The sequence below is a fragment of the Ursus americanus genome, chromosome 5, assembly GCF_024610735.1.
Source record: "Ursus americanus isolate L20-20 chromosome 5, mUrsAme1.1.p, whole genome shotgun sequence".
Taxonomy (NCBI): domain Eukaryota; kingdom Metazoa; phylum Chordata; class Mammalia; order Carnivora; family Ursidae; genus Ursus; species Ursus americanus.
Window position 1 is genome coordinate 68,439,362 of NC_142131.1, and position 19,262 is coordinate 68,458,623.

The window sequence follows — 19,262 nt, forward strand, 5'->3', positions numbered from 1 at the left end:
AGATCTAAGGAGATGAGGTCAGAGGATGGGAACAAAAACATACACGTGGTGCGGCTTCTTCCCTAATTTAGGCAACCTGCTCTCTGGAAAATGCCCTACCAAGCCAAGATTGTGTCCAAGGTCCAGGCTTACCAGGGATGCTTTTTAGTCCCCAGGGAGTTGTTCTGTTATTGTTTCAGAGTTCGAGAAGGCTCATCAGGAGCAAGGCACACATAGCTTTATCCTAGCCCCCACGTCCCCAATTTTCCCAGGAGAATACTCTGAATATTAGAGCTTTGGGGAAAAAAAATGACATATTCTCCTTTCCTCTCTCCTCATGCACAGGATTTCACAATTCAGCTACAGGGGTCCTAGGGGATTCTTTCTCAGTGATCAAGAAGAGCTCAGCGTGAATGCTTTAACCTCGGACACTGGTCTCATTTCAATCTGCTAGGGAAAAAAAAAACAAACTAAGAATCCAAGACTTGAACTTCACCCTATCAGAAGACTTTGGATCTTTACTCAAAATCTATTTCCATCCTGTTTCCACTTAAATTACTTAAGTCGGTGGCCGTCAATCAATAATGCCCACTGAGATAACCACTAAGGTGATAGTTTTTTAATATCAGCAAAACTCTAGTTAGTATTTAAACTTCAGAAACTGTCTCATAACTTTTTTTTTTTTTTTAAGTTGGTTCGTTTAAATCAGGATCAAACAAGGACCACACATCGAATTTGGTTATTATACGTTTTCAGTCTCTTTAGAATACATATATTTCCCTTTCATCATTTTTCCTTTGTCTTACTATTAATGTGTATGAAAAAATAGGGATTTTTAAAGAATACCTATTGTCTCAGAATTTTCCACATTCTAGATTTTGGAGTCTGTATCCCGGTGGTGTCATTTAGTCCACTCCTCTGTTCTTTGTATTTCCTTTAAAAACTCAAGATCTAGAGAATTGACCAGATACAGGTTAGGTTTGATTTGGGAGAGCAGGAAGACTTGCGAGGTGGTGGTATCTCCTTCACACCTGCATCATATGAGGAAGGCCAGGACGTCTGTCTTTTTGTGATGTTAACATTAATCGTGGGTTCCCTGCTATCAGTCTGATCCATCCACTGTAAAATTCCCCAGCACATTTTCACCTATTCATTTTAGCAGCCATTAATGATCACTGCCAGATCCAATCTCAAATGATCAGAATCACTGATTTTTTTGAAGAACTGAGAGTATTCCATAATGGCACATAATGGTTTTTCATTTGAAATGAACTACTTGTTTCTTTCATTAACACACTTTATTCAATTAAATAACATTTAACATGAAACTTGATAACTGACCTTTTTTTCCCCCTCCTTTTAGTAATTTGAGATAATTCTGGAACCTTATCAAAGACATTTAAGGTGCTATGCTCTTTCACAAGAAAAGCCAAAACGTTGTTTTTGGAGCTGTTTTTATTGTGTGTGTGTGTATTTTTCCTCCATTATTGTCAAGTGTAATTTTAACCTCACACAAATGATCTGTTGATGTGAAATATCATGGGAAAACTCTGACCTAGAACATTTTCAAAGAGGTTACTGGAAACACAAGAAAGCTAAGGACACTTGGCAAGGTGGATATATTACATACTTTAAATCTCTACGTAAGTACATAGCTTTCTTCTTCCTCAGAGTTTTCAGTTTTAAATTTGGTTTCTCAATTTCCTGTAAAAAAAAATCTCAAGAACCCTAACGATATTCAAGGCCTGCCTTTATCTGGCCCCTTTCTTCACCACTTCATCGGTTTTATACCCTACCATTTTTGTGCATTTCCCTTCTAGTCAAACTAGACAATTTACTATTACTCTTAGACCTCCTGTCCCCCCAGATGTAAAGTACTTGCCCTTTGGACACATAGGAACTTTACTTCTCTATTACTTAAGGTAAATATCTTCTTCGGTATAGATTCACATATAAGCATGCTCTCTTATTAGACTTGCGGTAGACAGCTAGTCTTTCTTGGCTAGCACCTTGTGTTCCTGCTTTTTAAAAGAAATGATCACCTTAACTCCTTTTGGGGTAATACCTCCCCCACATGGCCCTGTTAATCAGGGTGCCCTACACCAAAAATAGATAGCTCCTGGTCCCGAGCTAGATGGATTTAAAGATATTTTCACCATAAAATTTTAATTATAAGCAAATCACTAAAAGATTAATAATGGTTAGAAATGATTACTTGGCAGCCAGATGCGTTTTTCAAGAATTAGTAGCTAATATTCACAGAAGGCTTGTCAAAGAACCCTATGTGCTGTGTACAGAATCCTATTTGCAAATGTGGCAGGACCACGTCTCTGTTTATTTTGTGGTATTCAGGGTATTTCCCATCCACTTTTCTTTCTCACTTACACTCAGGGGGTCGTTTCTCTAATCCCAGTTCATAGTCACTCAGGAACCAAGATTCAAACAAACCGCAGACCTAGAGTGTCAGGTGAGTTCTTATAGGCATAATTGGAGGGCTGTTTTCTCTGACCTCAAAAGAACAAATACAACTGGACCTGGAAAAAGGAGAGACAGAGAGTAAAGTGGGAAGTCAAAATGGAGAAGGATGTGGTCAGAAGGAAGAAGGACAAAAGCTGATTATTCACCCATGGATGACCTGTCACACACTCCTCCTGGACACATGTAGGTTCTCCCGAAGAAAGGGATAAGGGAACTTGGATCCTTTATATGAAGATGGTGGCATTAAAAAATGCAAACCAAACAAGACTCGTACTGTGACCACAATCAAACTGGAAGTGAATAAAATCAATGGGAAATTTCCCTACAGATTAGGCAGTGGTAAGACCAATGTTAATTTTATTTCTTCCTTTCTAGTTAGCTACATTGATAGTATTTCTTTTATTTCATATTGTGATGGCTTCAACTTTCAGTAGACTGTTAAGTAATAAATGTACTAATGATGTGATAAACAGCCACCCTTGTTATGTTTCTAACTTTAAATATTTCTTCATAAAATACAATGCTGGCTATTAGTCTAAGATACCCGTTTTCATGTTGAGGGGTTATCCTGCTATTCCTAGATTTTTAAGTGCTTTGCTGAGAAATGGGTACATTGAGTCTTCAAGTTTTTTATTGGGATGATAAAAGATTTTTATTGGTCTCAGTAGAGTGATGTTTTTAATCAAATTCAGTTCCTAAGATTTAATTAACCATGATCATGCTGAACTTTAAAAAATATAGAGAATTTGGTTTGTAGGACTGACATGTTCAGATGCACATTAATAAATGATTTGGCTCCTTTCACCTCCCCATAATTTTTGTTAGGTTTAGTATGAAGATTAGCTAAGCTTCAGAAAAAACATGGCAGCATGCTATAGTTGTTAACAACACGGCTGGCCATCTAAGATCATTGTCAATGCACTGAGTATCCTGGCTTCAACCACTTACTTGCTGTGTGACATTCAGTAAGTCACCTGACTGACAAGGAAAAGGGTGACAGAACAGAATGTAAATGTTCTAAACCTTCTTAAGGTTAAAATGGCACAACCAATGAACATTGAGAAAGGATGGAGAAGAAAAGGTGAGTTTGCTACTTCTTTATATTTTTATAGCTTGGGTCAAAATATGTAATTTAAAGCTGATAAATATATTCATTTGCCTATTCTTAGATTTATTAATATAAAGATAAACCTTAAGCTAATATTTAGCAGTTGAGGAAAGGATACTGAAAGAAGAAATAGATTAATTTAATCATTATTCAGAACAGACTATCTAAAGCAGGGGTCGTTGACACATAAGAACCAGTGGCTAAATCAGGCACACCTCCTGTTTAGCAGATAAAGTTTAATGAAATACAGCCATTTGTTTACATATTATCTATGGCTGCTTTTATGCTACAACAGTGAAGTCAAGTAGCAGCCAGAGCTAAGCTGGAAAGCCTAGAATATTTACTGTCTCTCCCATTGCAGAAAATGTTTGCTGATACCTGCTCTAAAGGAATAGAATATCAAGTATAGTATATACAATTACAAGGTTAATTTCTATTAAAAATACAAATATTTCATATTATAAAAAAAATCACTGACACACAGAAGTTGCCTAAAAAGAATGATGATGTGACTGGCAGCCGTCTTTTCAATAGAAAGTAAGTCAGAGAACAATGATATATTTTCACAGTAATGGAAGAAAATAATTAGCCAAGAGTAGTTACCCTACTAGGCTATCATTTGAGAATGAGATAAAAATAAAGACATTATTCTGAGACAAAAACTAAGAAAGCATACCATCTAATCGATCTTCAAGAATACAATGTTAAAAAATATGTACTTAGAAAATAGGAAAATATGAGAAATAAGGTCGGAGACAAAGAAAAGTTGATGAACAAAGAAACTGGTAAGCATGTGAGAAGGTCTACATAAATACTGTAAAAACCAATAATGATATTGCCTAATTTGGAGATAAAATTAAAAGGTAGAACTAAAATAGTCAATACAAATGCATGCAAGATAAAAAAGTGAACTAAGAGTCATGAAGCCTATGTGTTGTCAGGTAGGCTTACTCAAATTAATTTAGCTATTAAGAAAATAATCACTTTAAAACTTAAAGGGTAAATCCCAAAAGAAATTCCAAAATAGCAGAGAAGGAAAATGGGTAAAAAACATTTGAAATCCAATTGAGAAAAGGTAGAAAGAGAAAACCAGTACCACAGAAATCACCATGTATCAGAATCCATGGATATGGTTAAAAGAGAGCGCAAAGAAAAAACTGTGTAATTAACTATATAATCTAGAAAAAAAACGTGTAAAACACAGACATGCAAAATAAGACAAAAGACTAGCAAAACTGAATACAAGCAACCTCATTTAAGATACAGTCGGAGGACAGAAGGGGGAGCTCTCATGCCCTACCACTTGTCCTCAATTGCAAACTCCCAAAAGGAGACCTATCTTGCCTTCCCCCACAGGAGGAAGCCTACTTTACTGCTCCAGCAGGAGGAAGGAAGGATTTCTCCTCAACCAGCAACTATTATAGACAACAACTCAGTAAATGAGAAGCCATCGTCACCCTGAATTCTCACTTCCTTCCAGTGGACTTGGGTACAAAGCAGCCCCTCCCAATTTTCTCCTTTTCCCTATAAATAACGTCCCTCTCCTTTGATCTCTGGACTTGCCTATGACTTGCCATAGCTTGCATGTCCTGAATTGCAATCCTTCTATTATTCCCAAATAAACCCATCTCACTGGCAAAATAACTGGCTATTCTACTTTTAAAAGTTGATGGCGCACTACCCCAAACTTGCAGAGGTAATTTTAAAAACCAAGAGATTGGGGTGCCTGGGTGGCACAGTCGTTAAGTGTCTGCCTTTGGCTCAGGGCGTGATCCCGGTGTTCTGGGATCAAGCCCCACATCAGGCTTCTCCGCTAGGAGCCTGCTTCTTCCTCTCCCACTCCTCCTGCTGTGTTCCCTCTCTCGCTGGCTGTCTCTATCTGTCAAATAAATAAATAAAATCTTAAAAAAAAAACAAGAGATTATATTGTTTTGCTCTGCAAATAAAATACATCATGAATTAAAAAACTACTTTCAAATATATATATATAAGTTGAGTTCAGGTGAAAATCTAAACAAATTAATACAGAAAAAATAGAGAAAGTTTGTCAAAATGCACCAGGCTGAAATACTTTTTTCAGAGTTATTCTCCACTAAATCTTTGAAGAAAAAAAAAAAGAAAAATCACACAGATCATTTTCATAAATGCTCAAAAGGTATTTGATAAAATTCAACATCCATTCTTGATTTACAAAAATACACCAAATAATAGATCTTAATATCATAAAACATATCTATGTACATCTAAAAATCAACTTCATGCTTAAGATGAAGCACCAGAAATATTACTATTAACGTCAGGAATAGACAGGAGGTCTACTTTCAGTACTGTCATTTTACACTGTACTGGAGGTAGTAGCCATTCTAATTAGGTAAGAGAAATGGAGTTACAAGGGGTGCCTGGGTGGCTCAGTTGGTTAAGCATCTGTCTTCAGCTCAAGTCATGATCCCAGGGTCCTGGGATCGAGCCCCCCCCCCCCCCCAATCAGGCTCCCTACTCAGCAGGGAGCCTGCTTCTCCCTCTGCCTCTGCCCCTCCCCCTGCTTGTGCTCTCTCTCTCTCACTCTGACAAATAAATAAAATCTTCAAAAAAAAAATCAATGAGAGTTTGATAACCTGTGGCTGAGGAAACTGATGATATACAGAAGTTCACAGTCTTTACATATGTGCAGCATAACCAGTTCGAAGGTTCAAAGTACATATAACATGAATAAAATCAAATATTCTGTTTGGAAAAAAAATCAAAGTCAAAAGACAAATGATAAAATGAAGCTCCTTGCAAATCGTGACAGGCAAAAGGCTTATTGCTCTAACATATGAAGAGCTCCTACAAATCAGTAAGAAAAATACTAAGAGCCCCAAATAAATATGACCAAAAAACAGGGCCCAGAAAAGAAAATTCAAGCTGTGCTGATTGCTCTGATTTTAAATTAATAGACAATGAACTTTAAATGCGCTCCTAATGCTGCCCAGGACTCGTGCCATTTCTTACTTCAATCATTCTCATACTTTTTGTAGAAGGTTAATTCATACCTTCTCCTCTATAATCAGACATTATCTTCTCTCCCATTCTTATTCTCCACTGCTACTGCCCAAGTCCAAGCCGTCCTCTCTCTTACTCGGATTACTCTGATAGATTCCTAACTGGGAGCTGTAGCTATTCAATTATAGGAGTCAATAAACTGAGGAAACTTGTAAATATCCATGATTATTTATTCAAACTAACATTTACTCTAATATTTACAGTGTATGTATTCAAAAGGCAAATATTTACCTGAGAACCTACTATATACAAGTTTGGGACATGGCAGAGAAGGAAACAGTCTTTGCACTCACAAAGCTTATATTCTGGATGGGGAGGCTGACAGCTATATCAATATATATGTAAGGTGGTGAATGTCAAAGAAAAAAAATCTAGCAAGGAGGGAGTTATAATCAACTGATATTTTTGAAGGGAGGTCAGAGAAGGTCTCCCTGATAAGATGACATTTGAGCAGAGACCTGGGAAACTGAGGGAAGGAACAATGCAGATATCAAGGTGGAGAACATTAATTCGAGCACTAAATAAAGTAAATTCTATGCACAATAGTGCAATTACAGTGCTTACAAAATCTCTGAAAATTTGATAGGGCCTGAAAAACTTCTCTTTTATCACAAGCAGTGCCAATGGTGAAAAAAAAATTCAGAACTAGTCCACACCTATTTCAGACATAAAACAAACTGGTTGTTGTTGGTATATGTGAGGACTATGAACTTTTGTCCATAATAGGGAGAGTTAAGCCAAACACTGAATTTTTATACCATGCCTAGTTTAAAAATAAACACAAACAACCCTCCTTCCTTCACTCACCCTCTAAGTTTTGGCTGTCTTTACTAAAAAACATCCTTTTAATTTAATCCTGAAAACAACATGGAGAATGACTTTCTTTCAAAACAAGTTTTCCCTTGAAGAGAAACACATGTTCAAAGTACAAACAACATTCCAGAGTCTGACTTAAGGCTACTTAATTTCTGCGTGATGACGTCATACTTAGGCTACCGAACGTGTTCGTGTACATATCATTTCTTCTACAATTCTAAAACTTAGGCCCATTCACAGAAGTGGACCCATCGTTCTATGCAACTCTGTGGGAGTAACAAGGACTTCCCAGGTCACAAATAATTTCTCAGAGTAATCAAAATTAATACTCCAACATCATTTTTGAAAATAAAATTTACTAGCTAATTTTAAAATGTCTATAAGGAAAAGACTTAAGAATAGCCAAAAAAATGTTGAGAAAAAAAGACTTATGAGTAAACCAGGCTAGTGGGTGTCTATGGAAAATACAAAGCTATAATAAATTATTAATTAATTTATTGTATTTTATTTTTTTTTAGAGTTTATTTAAATTCCAGTTAGTTAACATGCAGTGTAATATTAGTTTCATGTGTAGAATTTAGTGATCCATCACTTACATCCAACACCCGGTGCTCATCACAGCAAGTGCCCTTCTTAACACCCATCACCTATTTCTCCCATCCCCCCACCCGCCTCCCCTCTGGTAACCAGCAGCAGGATTTGATTCTTTTTTTTTTTCATGGCTCAGTAATATTCTACCACGTATATATCACATCTTCTTTATCCATTCACGAGCTATAATAACTTAGAATGTAATACTGGATCAGAGAAATAGAGGAAAAGAGAGCCTAGGATTCCTGTGATTGTATGATGACATTTCAAGTCAGTAGAGAAAGGATGACCCAACTACACAAAAGTAGCATTAGCACAATACACATACTGGAACAAACAGAATAGTCAGATCATCACTACATACCATACATGCATTAAAATAACCCCCCCAGATCTCAATGACTTAACCAAATACTTACTTGTTGCTCATGTAAAGCTCAACAGGTGCAGGGTTGGGTTGAGGGGATCTGCTCCACGCAGTCGTGCAAGGACCCTGGATGGCAGAAACTTCGTCTTCAAAAGCTATCTTGCAAGGGAGCCCAGGATGTCAACATCCTGCTGGAAAACAAGGGAAGAAATGTGGAAGATTGCCCGGAACATTTTGTGGGGAGGTGAACATCATGTAATCATTTTACCTACATTCCATTGGTCAGCATTTCCTTAATCGCAAGAGGCTGGGAAACGTAAGTTAGCCAGGTACCTGAGCGGAAGAAGAAACAGATGAAGTGAGGACTTGGCTAGGTCTAACACGGTATGACTTTCTGGTTACCAAGTATCCTACCACCAGAGCACACTTCCCGCTCCCCGAGTGACACAACCCCAAAATCCATCCAGTTACTGCAACCAGCTTCAAGTCCAAGATCTCTGAATGCTGACATGGTTCATATATGGATACAGCTCCTTGGTATTCAGTGATATTTGCACAAACAACACAAGTTACAGAAATCTCCCTACTGCCACCTGGCCAACATACTATGGTCAAGCAAGGATAAATTTGTACTAAAAACTACATCTGGGAAAGGATAGATCAGAGGCATGCAGAAGGCACTGGTCTACTGTGGTTATGATAAACTTCTGGCAGGAATTTTGAGGTCTTTTTAACCTGGCAGTAAGAATATATCCTTGATTTCAACTTTGCTATCTGGGAGGAACTACTTATTCAACGTCCTTCATAGCTCTGGATCTACTCTTTAGCAGGTTTTTTGTCCATTAGCACATTTGAAATAAATGATGGGGCCTGACCCCCTTGGAGATTAATTTAAAGTTTTGCAACCCATTTCCTTCCTGAGCAAGTTTGGGAGCCCCCCAATACTTCTAATGATAGAGCACCCAAAAGCTGCTAAAGACTTGCAGCTTCTTTTGGCATTATAAATAAACGGACTGTATTTTTGAGAGAAAGGTATCTATTCAGCTACATATGCTGGTAGCATCTCCCAAAGTTCTTTCCTAAATATAATTCTCAAGGTTGACTTACTTTTTCCATTCTTTGTCCCCTGTCTTAAAGCTATCATGTTTAGGAGGAAATACCACAATTTTATTCAGATCTGTGCTGGAGCCAGAAGTCTTACTGGACCTTTGTGCATAATCTCTTATTTGGGACTAGAAGCAATGGTTTTTTCCACCCTTTTCTCTCTCTCTCTCTCTCTCTTTTTTGGTACTTGCAAGGTAACAAATTCTTGTCACATCCCTCCTCTTTTCTTCAATCACCTTGATAAGTGCAGGTAGTAAATGTCAACTCACTACCAACATTACCTTTTTTAGCCTTTCATTGGAGCTATAGGGTCAAGGGCACGTGGTTCACATTCCAAGTAATTGCAAGTGACCTTTTAAAAAACTGTTTCATCACTGCATTACACAAATCTTATTTTCTAATACTGGATGTTAGTTTTCATCTTGATTGATTGCTGGACCAACGAATGTCATGTACTTTGGATTTATTTTTATAGTAGCATCCTCCTTCCACCACCATCTTGGAGTCAGAGTTAATAGCACCTGTCTACCAAAAAATAATTTCTAATTTTCATTGGTTTAACACGATAGATGTTTGTTTTGGTAACTTGAATCCAATTGGCTTAAGTGGGAGGAATAAGTAGATGACTATGATTCTCAGGTACTGAGGTTCCCAGACTGATGGTTGTTGCTACATCTTAAAATGTTGTTATGTCTTAAAAAGACATCTAATGTCTTGCCGGGAATTGACATCCAGCAAAGGGATACAAGAAGAGTGGAGGATAGAAGAAGAGTTTATGGGCTAGACCTGGAAGTGGCTGACACAATTTTGATCCACATTCCATTAAGCAATTCTCAAGTCACAGGACTCCAACCTAACTTCAGGAGATACTGAGAAATATCGACTGGTTGTGTGCTAATTGATTTGATTAGGTATGCCAATCCGTCAGAATTTTTGGGTTAAGTTCCAAATAGATTAAAGGCTAAATATAACATAAACCTATAAAAAGTACTAGAAGAAAAAAGAGTAGAACTGTTTATGTATGTCGAGAACTTTGCGAGGTGTGGGGGTTTCATGGGACTACACTGGGCACTCAGGAGACAGATGGGGGACAAAGCAGAGATCAAGTTTTCATTGACGGTACTGCCTGAAAGATGTTACTGTTTTAGGAGACACAAATACCCACAAGGACTCTTGTTTCCTACTGAAAAAAAGCCTATCACTGTAGGTCACCAAACACTGTCAAGAGGGCACAGGTAAAGACTCACTGTGGCTTGGGGAAGTGTAAATGAAAAACAAAACAAAACAAAAATTGTATCCCTGGGGAGGGTAAGGAAGCTATCCTGTGCCCAGACTATGAGACACATCTCCTGACTTGGGGAGGGGCAAGAAAGCCTTCCAAACAAGATTCACCGAAGATGCAACGAAGAGTTTAGCTGCCACAAAGAAGAGCGCGGCAGAATCACGGGATCCACCCGCAGTCCTTTAAGTATGAAAACCACCAAAGATTTTGACCATCAAGAACTCAAAGAATTCTTTCCATGAGTCCTTTTTTGAGGACTCTACTAGAGAATAAACCTCATCCAAAAAAAAATGACTGGGAAAGTTTGAGCAATTCAGCTTTAATATATATTCCTTAGAAAATCTAAGATGAAAACTAAAGTGCAGCAAGGGTAGAATAATGTTACATAACATGCTCTATATTGCATGTTCTATGTTCCGATGAAGTAAAAATAATGCAACTAAAAATGGGAGGAGAATAAAGTCAATGAAAGGAGAGAAGGAGAATAAACTCATTAAATGTAATTTAGGTGAGGGACGCTTGGGTGGCTCAGTCGGTTGAGCACCTGACTCTTGTTTTGGTTCAGGTCATAATTTCATAGGTTGTGGGATCGAGCCCCATGTTGGGCTCCACGATCAGTGGGGAGTCTGCTTGAAGATTCTCTCCCTTCGCTCCTCCCCCTACTTGTGGGCACACACTCTCTCTCTCTAATAAATGAATAAATCTTTTAAAAAATGTAATTTAGGTGAAAGAGAATGTCATTAAAAATGGATAATACAGATTGCAAATAAAAAAACAACGGACATTAAAAATGGTTTAACCACTAGAATAGAAATATTAATCTTCCTACACACCAAATTTATTTTTTAATAGCAGATACGGTTTGAAGAGAAATAGTAAATATAATAAATACAATAATTATAGCATAAGAAAATCTACAGAATTGAAAGCAAACATACTGAACTTATCAACAAATGAGGAAGGGTTGAATTTGCCTATTAAATGGAAAGATTTTCAACTAGGCTCATCAAGACCTAATCATACACTCCATTCAAGAAACATACCTAAAACAGACTGATTCAGAAAGGAATAGTGAAATGTATTCCAGGCAAATGGGAACACTATAAAAGCAGGGACAGCAACACTGATGTCAGATTAAGTAGAAAACAAACAATAGTAGGGAAAGATTTTCTAACTATGATTTCAAATTCATATGCAAAAATGAAATAAAAGGAAATAAAGAAATTGTAGCATCTGACTATAAACAAATGACAGAAAAACAGCATGATAAAAAAGTGAGTAACACAAATAAAATCAAAAGACAACCGACAAATTGGGAAAAAAATATTTGTCATATACATAACAGATAAAGGGCCAGTATACGTGATCTATAAAAAAATCTTAAAAATTATGGTAGAAGGTAAAGAACAACAACAACAAAAACTCACTGGTGGAAAACTGGGCAAGATATGAAAAAATTCACAAAAATTGATACAAAAAAGGCACTTAACAATTTTTAACGAGTATTCTACTATAATACCCCAATAAGAAAAATGCGTAGTAAAACTACCCTGAGGTAACATTTCTCACCTATCCAATGGACAGAACTCAAAATGTAGAACACCTTACTCTACTGGGGAGGTTGTGGGAAAATAGGACTTTCTCTTGTGTTGCTGGTGTTAAGCACAACTTTCATGGTGGAAAATTTGGCAGTTTTTAAACAAAACTACATACGCGCTTACCTTTTTTTTTTTAAATTATTTATTTATTTATTTGACAGAGAGAGAGAGAGAGAGACAGCCAGTGAGAGAGGGAACACAAGCAGGGGGAGTGGGAGAGGAAGAAGCAGGCTCCCAGCGGAGGAGCTTGATGTGGGGCTCGATCCCAGAATGATGGGATCACGCCCTGAGCCTAAGGCAGACGTTTAACAACTGAGCCACCCAGGCGCCCCTGCGCTTACCTTTTGACTTAACATTTCTATTCTAGGAACTTACCCCAAAGACCTAACTCCAATAATATGAAAACACATACTGTTGTTCATATTTTCTTTGCAATACTTTTTGTAACTGCGAGATATGTAAAATAACTGGTATGATCAGACACAGATGAGCAGCTGAATAAATTGGCAGGTCTACCTAATGAGGTACTAGAAAGTTTTGTTGTTGTTGTTTCTTGGTTTTAAATTAGGAAAATCTTTACGGACAAATGTGCAGTGATTTCCAGGACATATTTTTAAAAGAAAAAAAAAGTTTTTGTCTTTTTTGGTTTTGTTTTTTGTTTGTTTTTTTAAGTGAGCGAGCACAGGGGGGTGGGGTGCTGAGGGAAAGGGAGAGAGAATCTTAAGCAGGCTCCATACTCAGTGTGGAGCCTGCTGCAGAGCTCCAATCCCATGACCTTGAGATCATGACCTGAGCTGAAGGCAAGAGTCAGATGCTCAACCGAGCCACCCAGGTGCCTCAAAAAAAGGCAGTTTATAAAACACCTAGGAATGTTAATTTTTGCAGTAGGAGCAGGAAATAAACATACACATTTATTCATCTGTACAAACAGAAACACAGAAAGCATATACCAGGGACTAATGAGATGGATTATCTATAGAGGATGGGTGGAAATGGGGTAAAATAGAAAAGAAACAACTGGAAGCAGGAACTGCCACCTCTCAAAGTATATCATTTTGTGCAGCTCTGACTTATGGAACAATGTTCGTGTTTCACACACATAACGAAAAAATATAAATTAAATTACCAAGGATGGAAGAAAAAAATCCCTTAAGTAAAACACATCAGAAATGTGAATTAAGGTGCATTTCAAATGAAGTACTACCTGGAAGGAAGGCAGGGAAAATGCATTAACCCAGGTCACTATTTATTATTATTACTCTAAAAATTGAGATATAAGTCACATACCATAATATTCACCCTTTTAAAGTACACAATTCAGTGGATTTTTGTATATTCACAAAGTTCTGCCACCAACACCACCATCCAATTCCAGAACACATTAATCAATCCAAAAAAGAAAGCCATCCATACCCATTAGCAGTCACTCATTCCTCCCTCCCCTAGACCTTAGCAATCACTGATTTACTAATCGGTCTCTATGGATTCACCTATTCTGGGTATTTCATATAAGTTGAACCATATTTTGTGTTTGGCTTCTTTCTTAACCTAACGCTTTCAAGGTTCATTCATGTCATAGTATGTATCAATACTCCATTCCTTTTTATGGCTGAATAATATTCCATTGTATGTATATACCATTACTGCTTATCCAGTCACCAAGTGATGGATATTTGGCTTGTTTCTTCTTTTTGGCTATTATGAATAATGGTACTGTGTACATTCATGATCAAGTTTCTGTTGGAATATGTTTTCAATTCTTTTAGAGTCTACAGCTATTAGTGAAAATGCAGTTCATATGAGACCCTCATTATGTTGATGCTGGTACACTTGATGGTATCCTAGGAGTCTTTGAGGACTGGTTTGTTGTCGTTCACATTTTTTTTTTTTTTTCTTCTCCTGTTCCTAAGACTGGATAATGTCAATTGACCTATCTTTAGTTTCACCAAAGCTTTCTTCTGCCTGCTCCAATCTGCTGACCACTTATGTGGAGTTTTCCTATCAGTTATACTATTCAATTCCCAAATTTTTGTCTCCTTTATAATTTCTATCTCATTATTGATATTCTCTATATGGTAAGGCATTGTTCTCAGACTTTTAGTTCTTTAAACTTTTATTTCCTTTAGTTCTTTACACATATTCTCAAAATAGCTTATTTAATGTCTTTGTTGAGTAAATCCAAAGTCTGGACCTCTCTGGGGACAGTTTGCTTTTCTTCCCCTGTATATGGGGCATACTTTGTTTCTGCATATGTTTTATAGTTTTTTTATGGGAAACTGGTCATTTTAACTAATATAATGGTGCAAATCTAAAAATCAGATAATCCCCCCTCTCTAGGGCTTGTTGTTGTTTTTTGTTGTTGTTGTTTAGTGGATTTTTTGAACTTGTGAAGTCTATATTCTTTGTTGTGCGCGGCCATTAAAGTTTTTGCTTCATTAGTTTAGTGGTGGACTAATAACTAGACAGATCTCCTTAAATGCCTGGAATACTTGTGATTTTGTTGAGCGACTGTGTGTGTGTGTGTGTGCGTGCGTGTGTGTGCTCACGCATGCTGGGGCACACCCTCAACACAGCCAGGAAGCTTACAATTCCACCTGAGCCTTCATCTCCTGCTAGAGCAGAACCTCTAGGTTAGCTAGAAGTGACAGTTTAGGGCCTTCTCAGCTCTTCCCGAACATATACACAGCACTATGCAAGCACATGACTTGCTTAATTCCAAGAAAATATGTCAGAACTCATCAAAGTCCCTAGAGATACTGAATTCTCCAGATTTCCCTTCAAGCTTTTTGCCAAATTTGTTTGCCTCAACTGTTATTCACTGCCTCAAGCAACTGTGATATTAAACAATTACCTCTGATTGTTTTTGAAAAGTGGTATCAGGAAAAAGACTTTCACACTGAGCAAGTTCTCAGTTAAGTGGGGTCTTCCAGGGAACTACCACATTGGTCAAAAAATGACAATTCTCAGTGAATATACTGTTGAAGAAGCTCCAACCCTGTTCTGCTTCTCCTAGTGGCTGCCAGGCTTCCGGTTTTCACTGTGATTGTGGCTGTTGGTTTTCAAAACTATCATGGATCTGAGGAGTGGAAGATGCAAATAGCGAAAGTTAAAGTGTCACAAAGACCACCATTCCTATCAAGATTTATCCATTTTTCTTGAAAAATACTCCCTGGATTGCAGTAAACCTGTGGTTAACTCCATAGTTCTAAAAAAGTTGATTCTGATAATATAGAGTTTCTCACTGCTTTTTATGGGGAAAATAATTTCTGTACATCTTTACTCCACCATTTTTGCTGACATCACCCCAGGTAACTTTGAAATTTAGTTTTGAGACCATATGTCCTTAAGCTGAAGAAAAAAGAACTCTAAACATACACTGAACTTTGGCTGGCAGACTTGTATTTTGCAGAGGCATCAGTGAGCAACTCTGAAACTAACTTCCATGTATTCTAGGGTTGAGAAAGTAAGTAAACATATTGTGGGTAACGGGAATCATCTTTCTCACTGTTAGATGGCAAAAGGACACAAGACACAGCCTGAGTAGGCTCCCACTGGCCAAATTAAGGATAATTTGAGCATCAAAATAAATAATGGATTTCTACTTCTGTAGTAACAGGAATCAGATTTGCCATTCTAGATTAAATAACTAGAACAAGGGATTAAATAAAATATTACTTAAGTTTTCAGACAATGGACAAAGAGGAATAGAGCATAGTAATACCTGAAAGAGTGAAAACAAACCAGCTGAACGCTTTAGCTCATTGCATGGTTTCTAACTATGCTACAGGGGGAAGGAATCCCAGATAACTCAGTGGCCTTCCTGGAAAGAGTTCGGGGTTTACATAGGCTACTGTGACTAGAATTTGTGAGGAAAAATACAAGACAGGATAAGATGAACAGAATTAAGTGCTATGGAGAACTTTGGAAGGATCCCCTAAAATCTATGGCATAAGACTAATATGTGCAATGTGTATGAGGAACCTACCAAGGCCAGGGAAAAAATTCACTAGAAAGGAGTTTGTGAAGCAACTTATACTGGGCCAGGTATGGTTTGTGTTCTCATCTCACCAGATATAAGGGAAAGTTTCGCTAGTAGAAAAAGCATTAGACAGAGTGCTTAGAATGGTAATGCCTCTGGAGCCAAATAAGACCGAGGCCAAGCTTTCTCAATCTCAGCACTGTTGACACTTTGGGCTTGATAATTCTTTGTTGTATATAATGTACAATGTTTAGTAGCATCCCTGGCGTATATCCACTAGATGTGACACAAAATGTAGATACTATCAAATGTTCCCTAAGGGTAGAACTGCCCCAAATGGAGGACCATGGCAGACGAGATCATTAAAACAGCTACTAATATTCCATATGTTCAAGGAAGTACAGAAAAACTTATACGTGATAAGAAGACATATGTAATAATACAACAAAAACAATAGCAAAGAGAGAGGGGAAGAAAGAGAAGAGGAAGAGGAAATGAGGAGAAGAGGAGGGGTAGGCAGACGAGAGCCGAGGATAAAGCAAATGCGGTAAAATGTTATCGACTGAAGAACCTGGGTGAAGGATGTTGTGTGGTAAAGAACTTGGCTTTGCCCAAGGAGGAACTGCCTTTGCTTTTGGCTTCTTGGGAGGCAACCTATGTGATACCTGATAGAAGTACGCTTGTTTAGGGCAGCAGCTAGCTACACTAAAAAAGACAAAACCTGTAACTCAGGATGGGGGATTTGGGGTCATGTGGTATCAGTCATCTGGAACAATCATCTGGGCAATCAACTGCTGATGCTTACATATTGCAGCCACAACAAAAAATCTGCACACCAAAGCTTAGTGAGCTTCTGAGACTGGCAATATTCTATGCACATTGATGTCAGGATGGTAATGCGTCCTGAGGACAACAGAAGCTTTGTGTTAGAACCCTCACAGACATGGTCCTATGCATCTCTTCCTTTGACAGGTTTTAATTTGTACCCTTTCCCTGTAATAAACAAGAACTTTCAGTAGGTTTCAGTGTGTGCAAATAAATAGGTTTCAGTTAAGTTCTGGGAGTTTTTCTAGCAAATTTTTGAACCTGAGGGTGTTTGGAGAACCCACCCCAACCAACTCCGTCTCCGAACCTGCAGCTGGTGTCAGAAGTGATAGTGGTCTTGTGGGGGCTCTTCCTCTAATTCTGTAGCTGGACCCTAACTCCTTGCGGTAGGATAAGAAGTCTTGGCCAGACTTGGTGGTCTGGAGGACACTGCTCTCAACCTCGCAGTTTGGCTAAATCTGGGTAGCCAATGGAGACGTTTTTCTTTCACTTTGCCTGTAATAATTATTCATAATTAAAATTTCATTGAAATTAATTTTAATTTTGCATAATTGACGTGTCAAAATAAAAATTTAAAAGAAACGTAGAAAAAACAAATTTTGCTTTCAACACAGCAAAAATAACTTTTTCTGTATAATCTCTTGAATTCCATTGCTATAGTTATCTAAATTCTTAAGCTCTTGAAAATGATAGAAATGACTCTCCAGAGCTTATAAATTCCTGCAAACCAGGGGCTTTCCCTGCCATTAACAGGAACATGGAATTTAGTTATCTTTACTTAGTTAACCAAGAACCTTTAATTTCTTCCAGAGAAGCAAAAGCCAAACGTTTGAAAGGATTTTTAAAATCCCGTTTTCTTTTGAAATAACAGTACTCCATAGAGAGTAGTTCCTTCCTCAGTGAGTCATCTCATCACTGCACTCAGTTATCTGGAAATGTTTCTTCAATCACATTTCCTTCAGAGTTTATCCTTATGAATTCTAATCCATGGTTCCACAAAAAATGTTTCTATAAAAGTGTATGGTCAAGTATCTACATGTTATACATTCTTGCTTTAAACAAATATTTCTATGCAGTGAGATATATAACAAAGTTTTGATTGTGTTGCTACATTTAAACATGTGTGTTGCCTAAAAAATTGAGATACAATTCAGAAATCAAAAACTGCCCTGGAATCTATTTTAAGACAGACAAAAAGGAGATCACAAATAATTACAAATATAATAAAAATTAATATTTATTTGTTAATTTATTATCTTTAGACCATAGTAAAAGTTACTTAGTTTTGCTAAGAATAACTTTTAGCAAAGGTGATCTCTTTTAAATAACTACAATTTCCTCATATTTTCCATTATTATTTTAATATATCTTCTCAAAATTTATTTTCAAGGCAAGACACAGAGCTAAACCTGTAAAACACCCTTCATGAAAAGCACAAATGAGGAAGTCTGAGATCGCTATAATCTCAAAATTCTTTCACAGACGGAACAGTGTGGGTATATTATTAAAAATCAATTTAAGTATGTACTTGATTTGTGGTAGGCTTATGTAAACATAACTTTAATAATGGGCTGGTTCACAAAAAGAGGTACTAATTAATCATCAAATGTAATTTTTTTCCCCTGAAACACAGCAATTTTAGATTGCTGTTCTTTTCGCCTCCTGCTTGCTTCCCACGAAGGATGAAGAGGCAGCTGTGACTGCTGTTTTGTACTTTCAAGTCCTCTTTGTGCACTCTTATTAAACAGATTCTTGAGCTGAGGTTCATTTTGCTGAAAACCTGGGAGGAGAAAGCAAAGATAGTGAGAAATAACTATATATCTAAATAGCATGCAAGAGAAAGATTTCATTTTCTCACATTGGTATTTAAGGAAGGAATTTAGTTTTACTTAAACGGAATACATCACAGTTTAAAATCTAAGTCCAACAGGGAACAGTGTGAGATTGAAATATACATATGATCAGGCAATTCTGGGACACATGCTTTCTAATCTTTTATTTTTTTTTTTCTAATCTTTTACACAGATGTTTGTTGTTTGTCTCCTAATGTATGTTGTGCTGTCTTACTTACATTGGCAGTAAGAAAGGAAAGA

The 19,262-nt window shown here is 37.2% G+C and overlaps 1 protein-coding gene across 3 annotated transcripts in view; it reads right to left on the reverse strand.

Annotated features, from left to right (window-relative positions):
* SRFBP1 (serum response factor binding protein 1) overlaps nt 1-19,262 on the reverse strand; it is a 97,718-nt gene that overhangs the window by 17,117 nt on the left and 61,339 nt on the right. For 2 of the 3 annotated variants that reach the window (XM_045794860.2, XM_087862359.1), the window contains 4 exons: nt 17,477-18,949; nt 15,217-15,441; nt 8,654-8,714; nt 8,434-8,572 (listed from right to left, as the gene is read on the reverse strand). In XM_045794860.2, the coding sequence (XP_045650816.2) occupies nt 18,765-18,949 (185 nt within the window). In that variant the 3' untranslated portion in view covers nt 8,434-8,572; nt 8,654-8,714; nt 15,217-15,441; nt 17,477-18,764. The remainder of the gene's footprint in view (nt 1-8,433; nt 8,573-8,653; nt 8,715-15,216; nt 15,442-17,476; nt 18,950-19,262) is intronic. The other variant, XM_045794858.2, reaches the window with a different exon arrangement.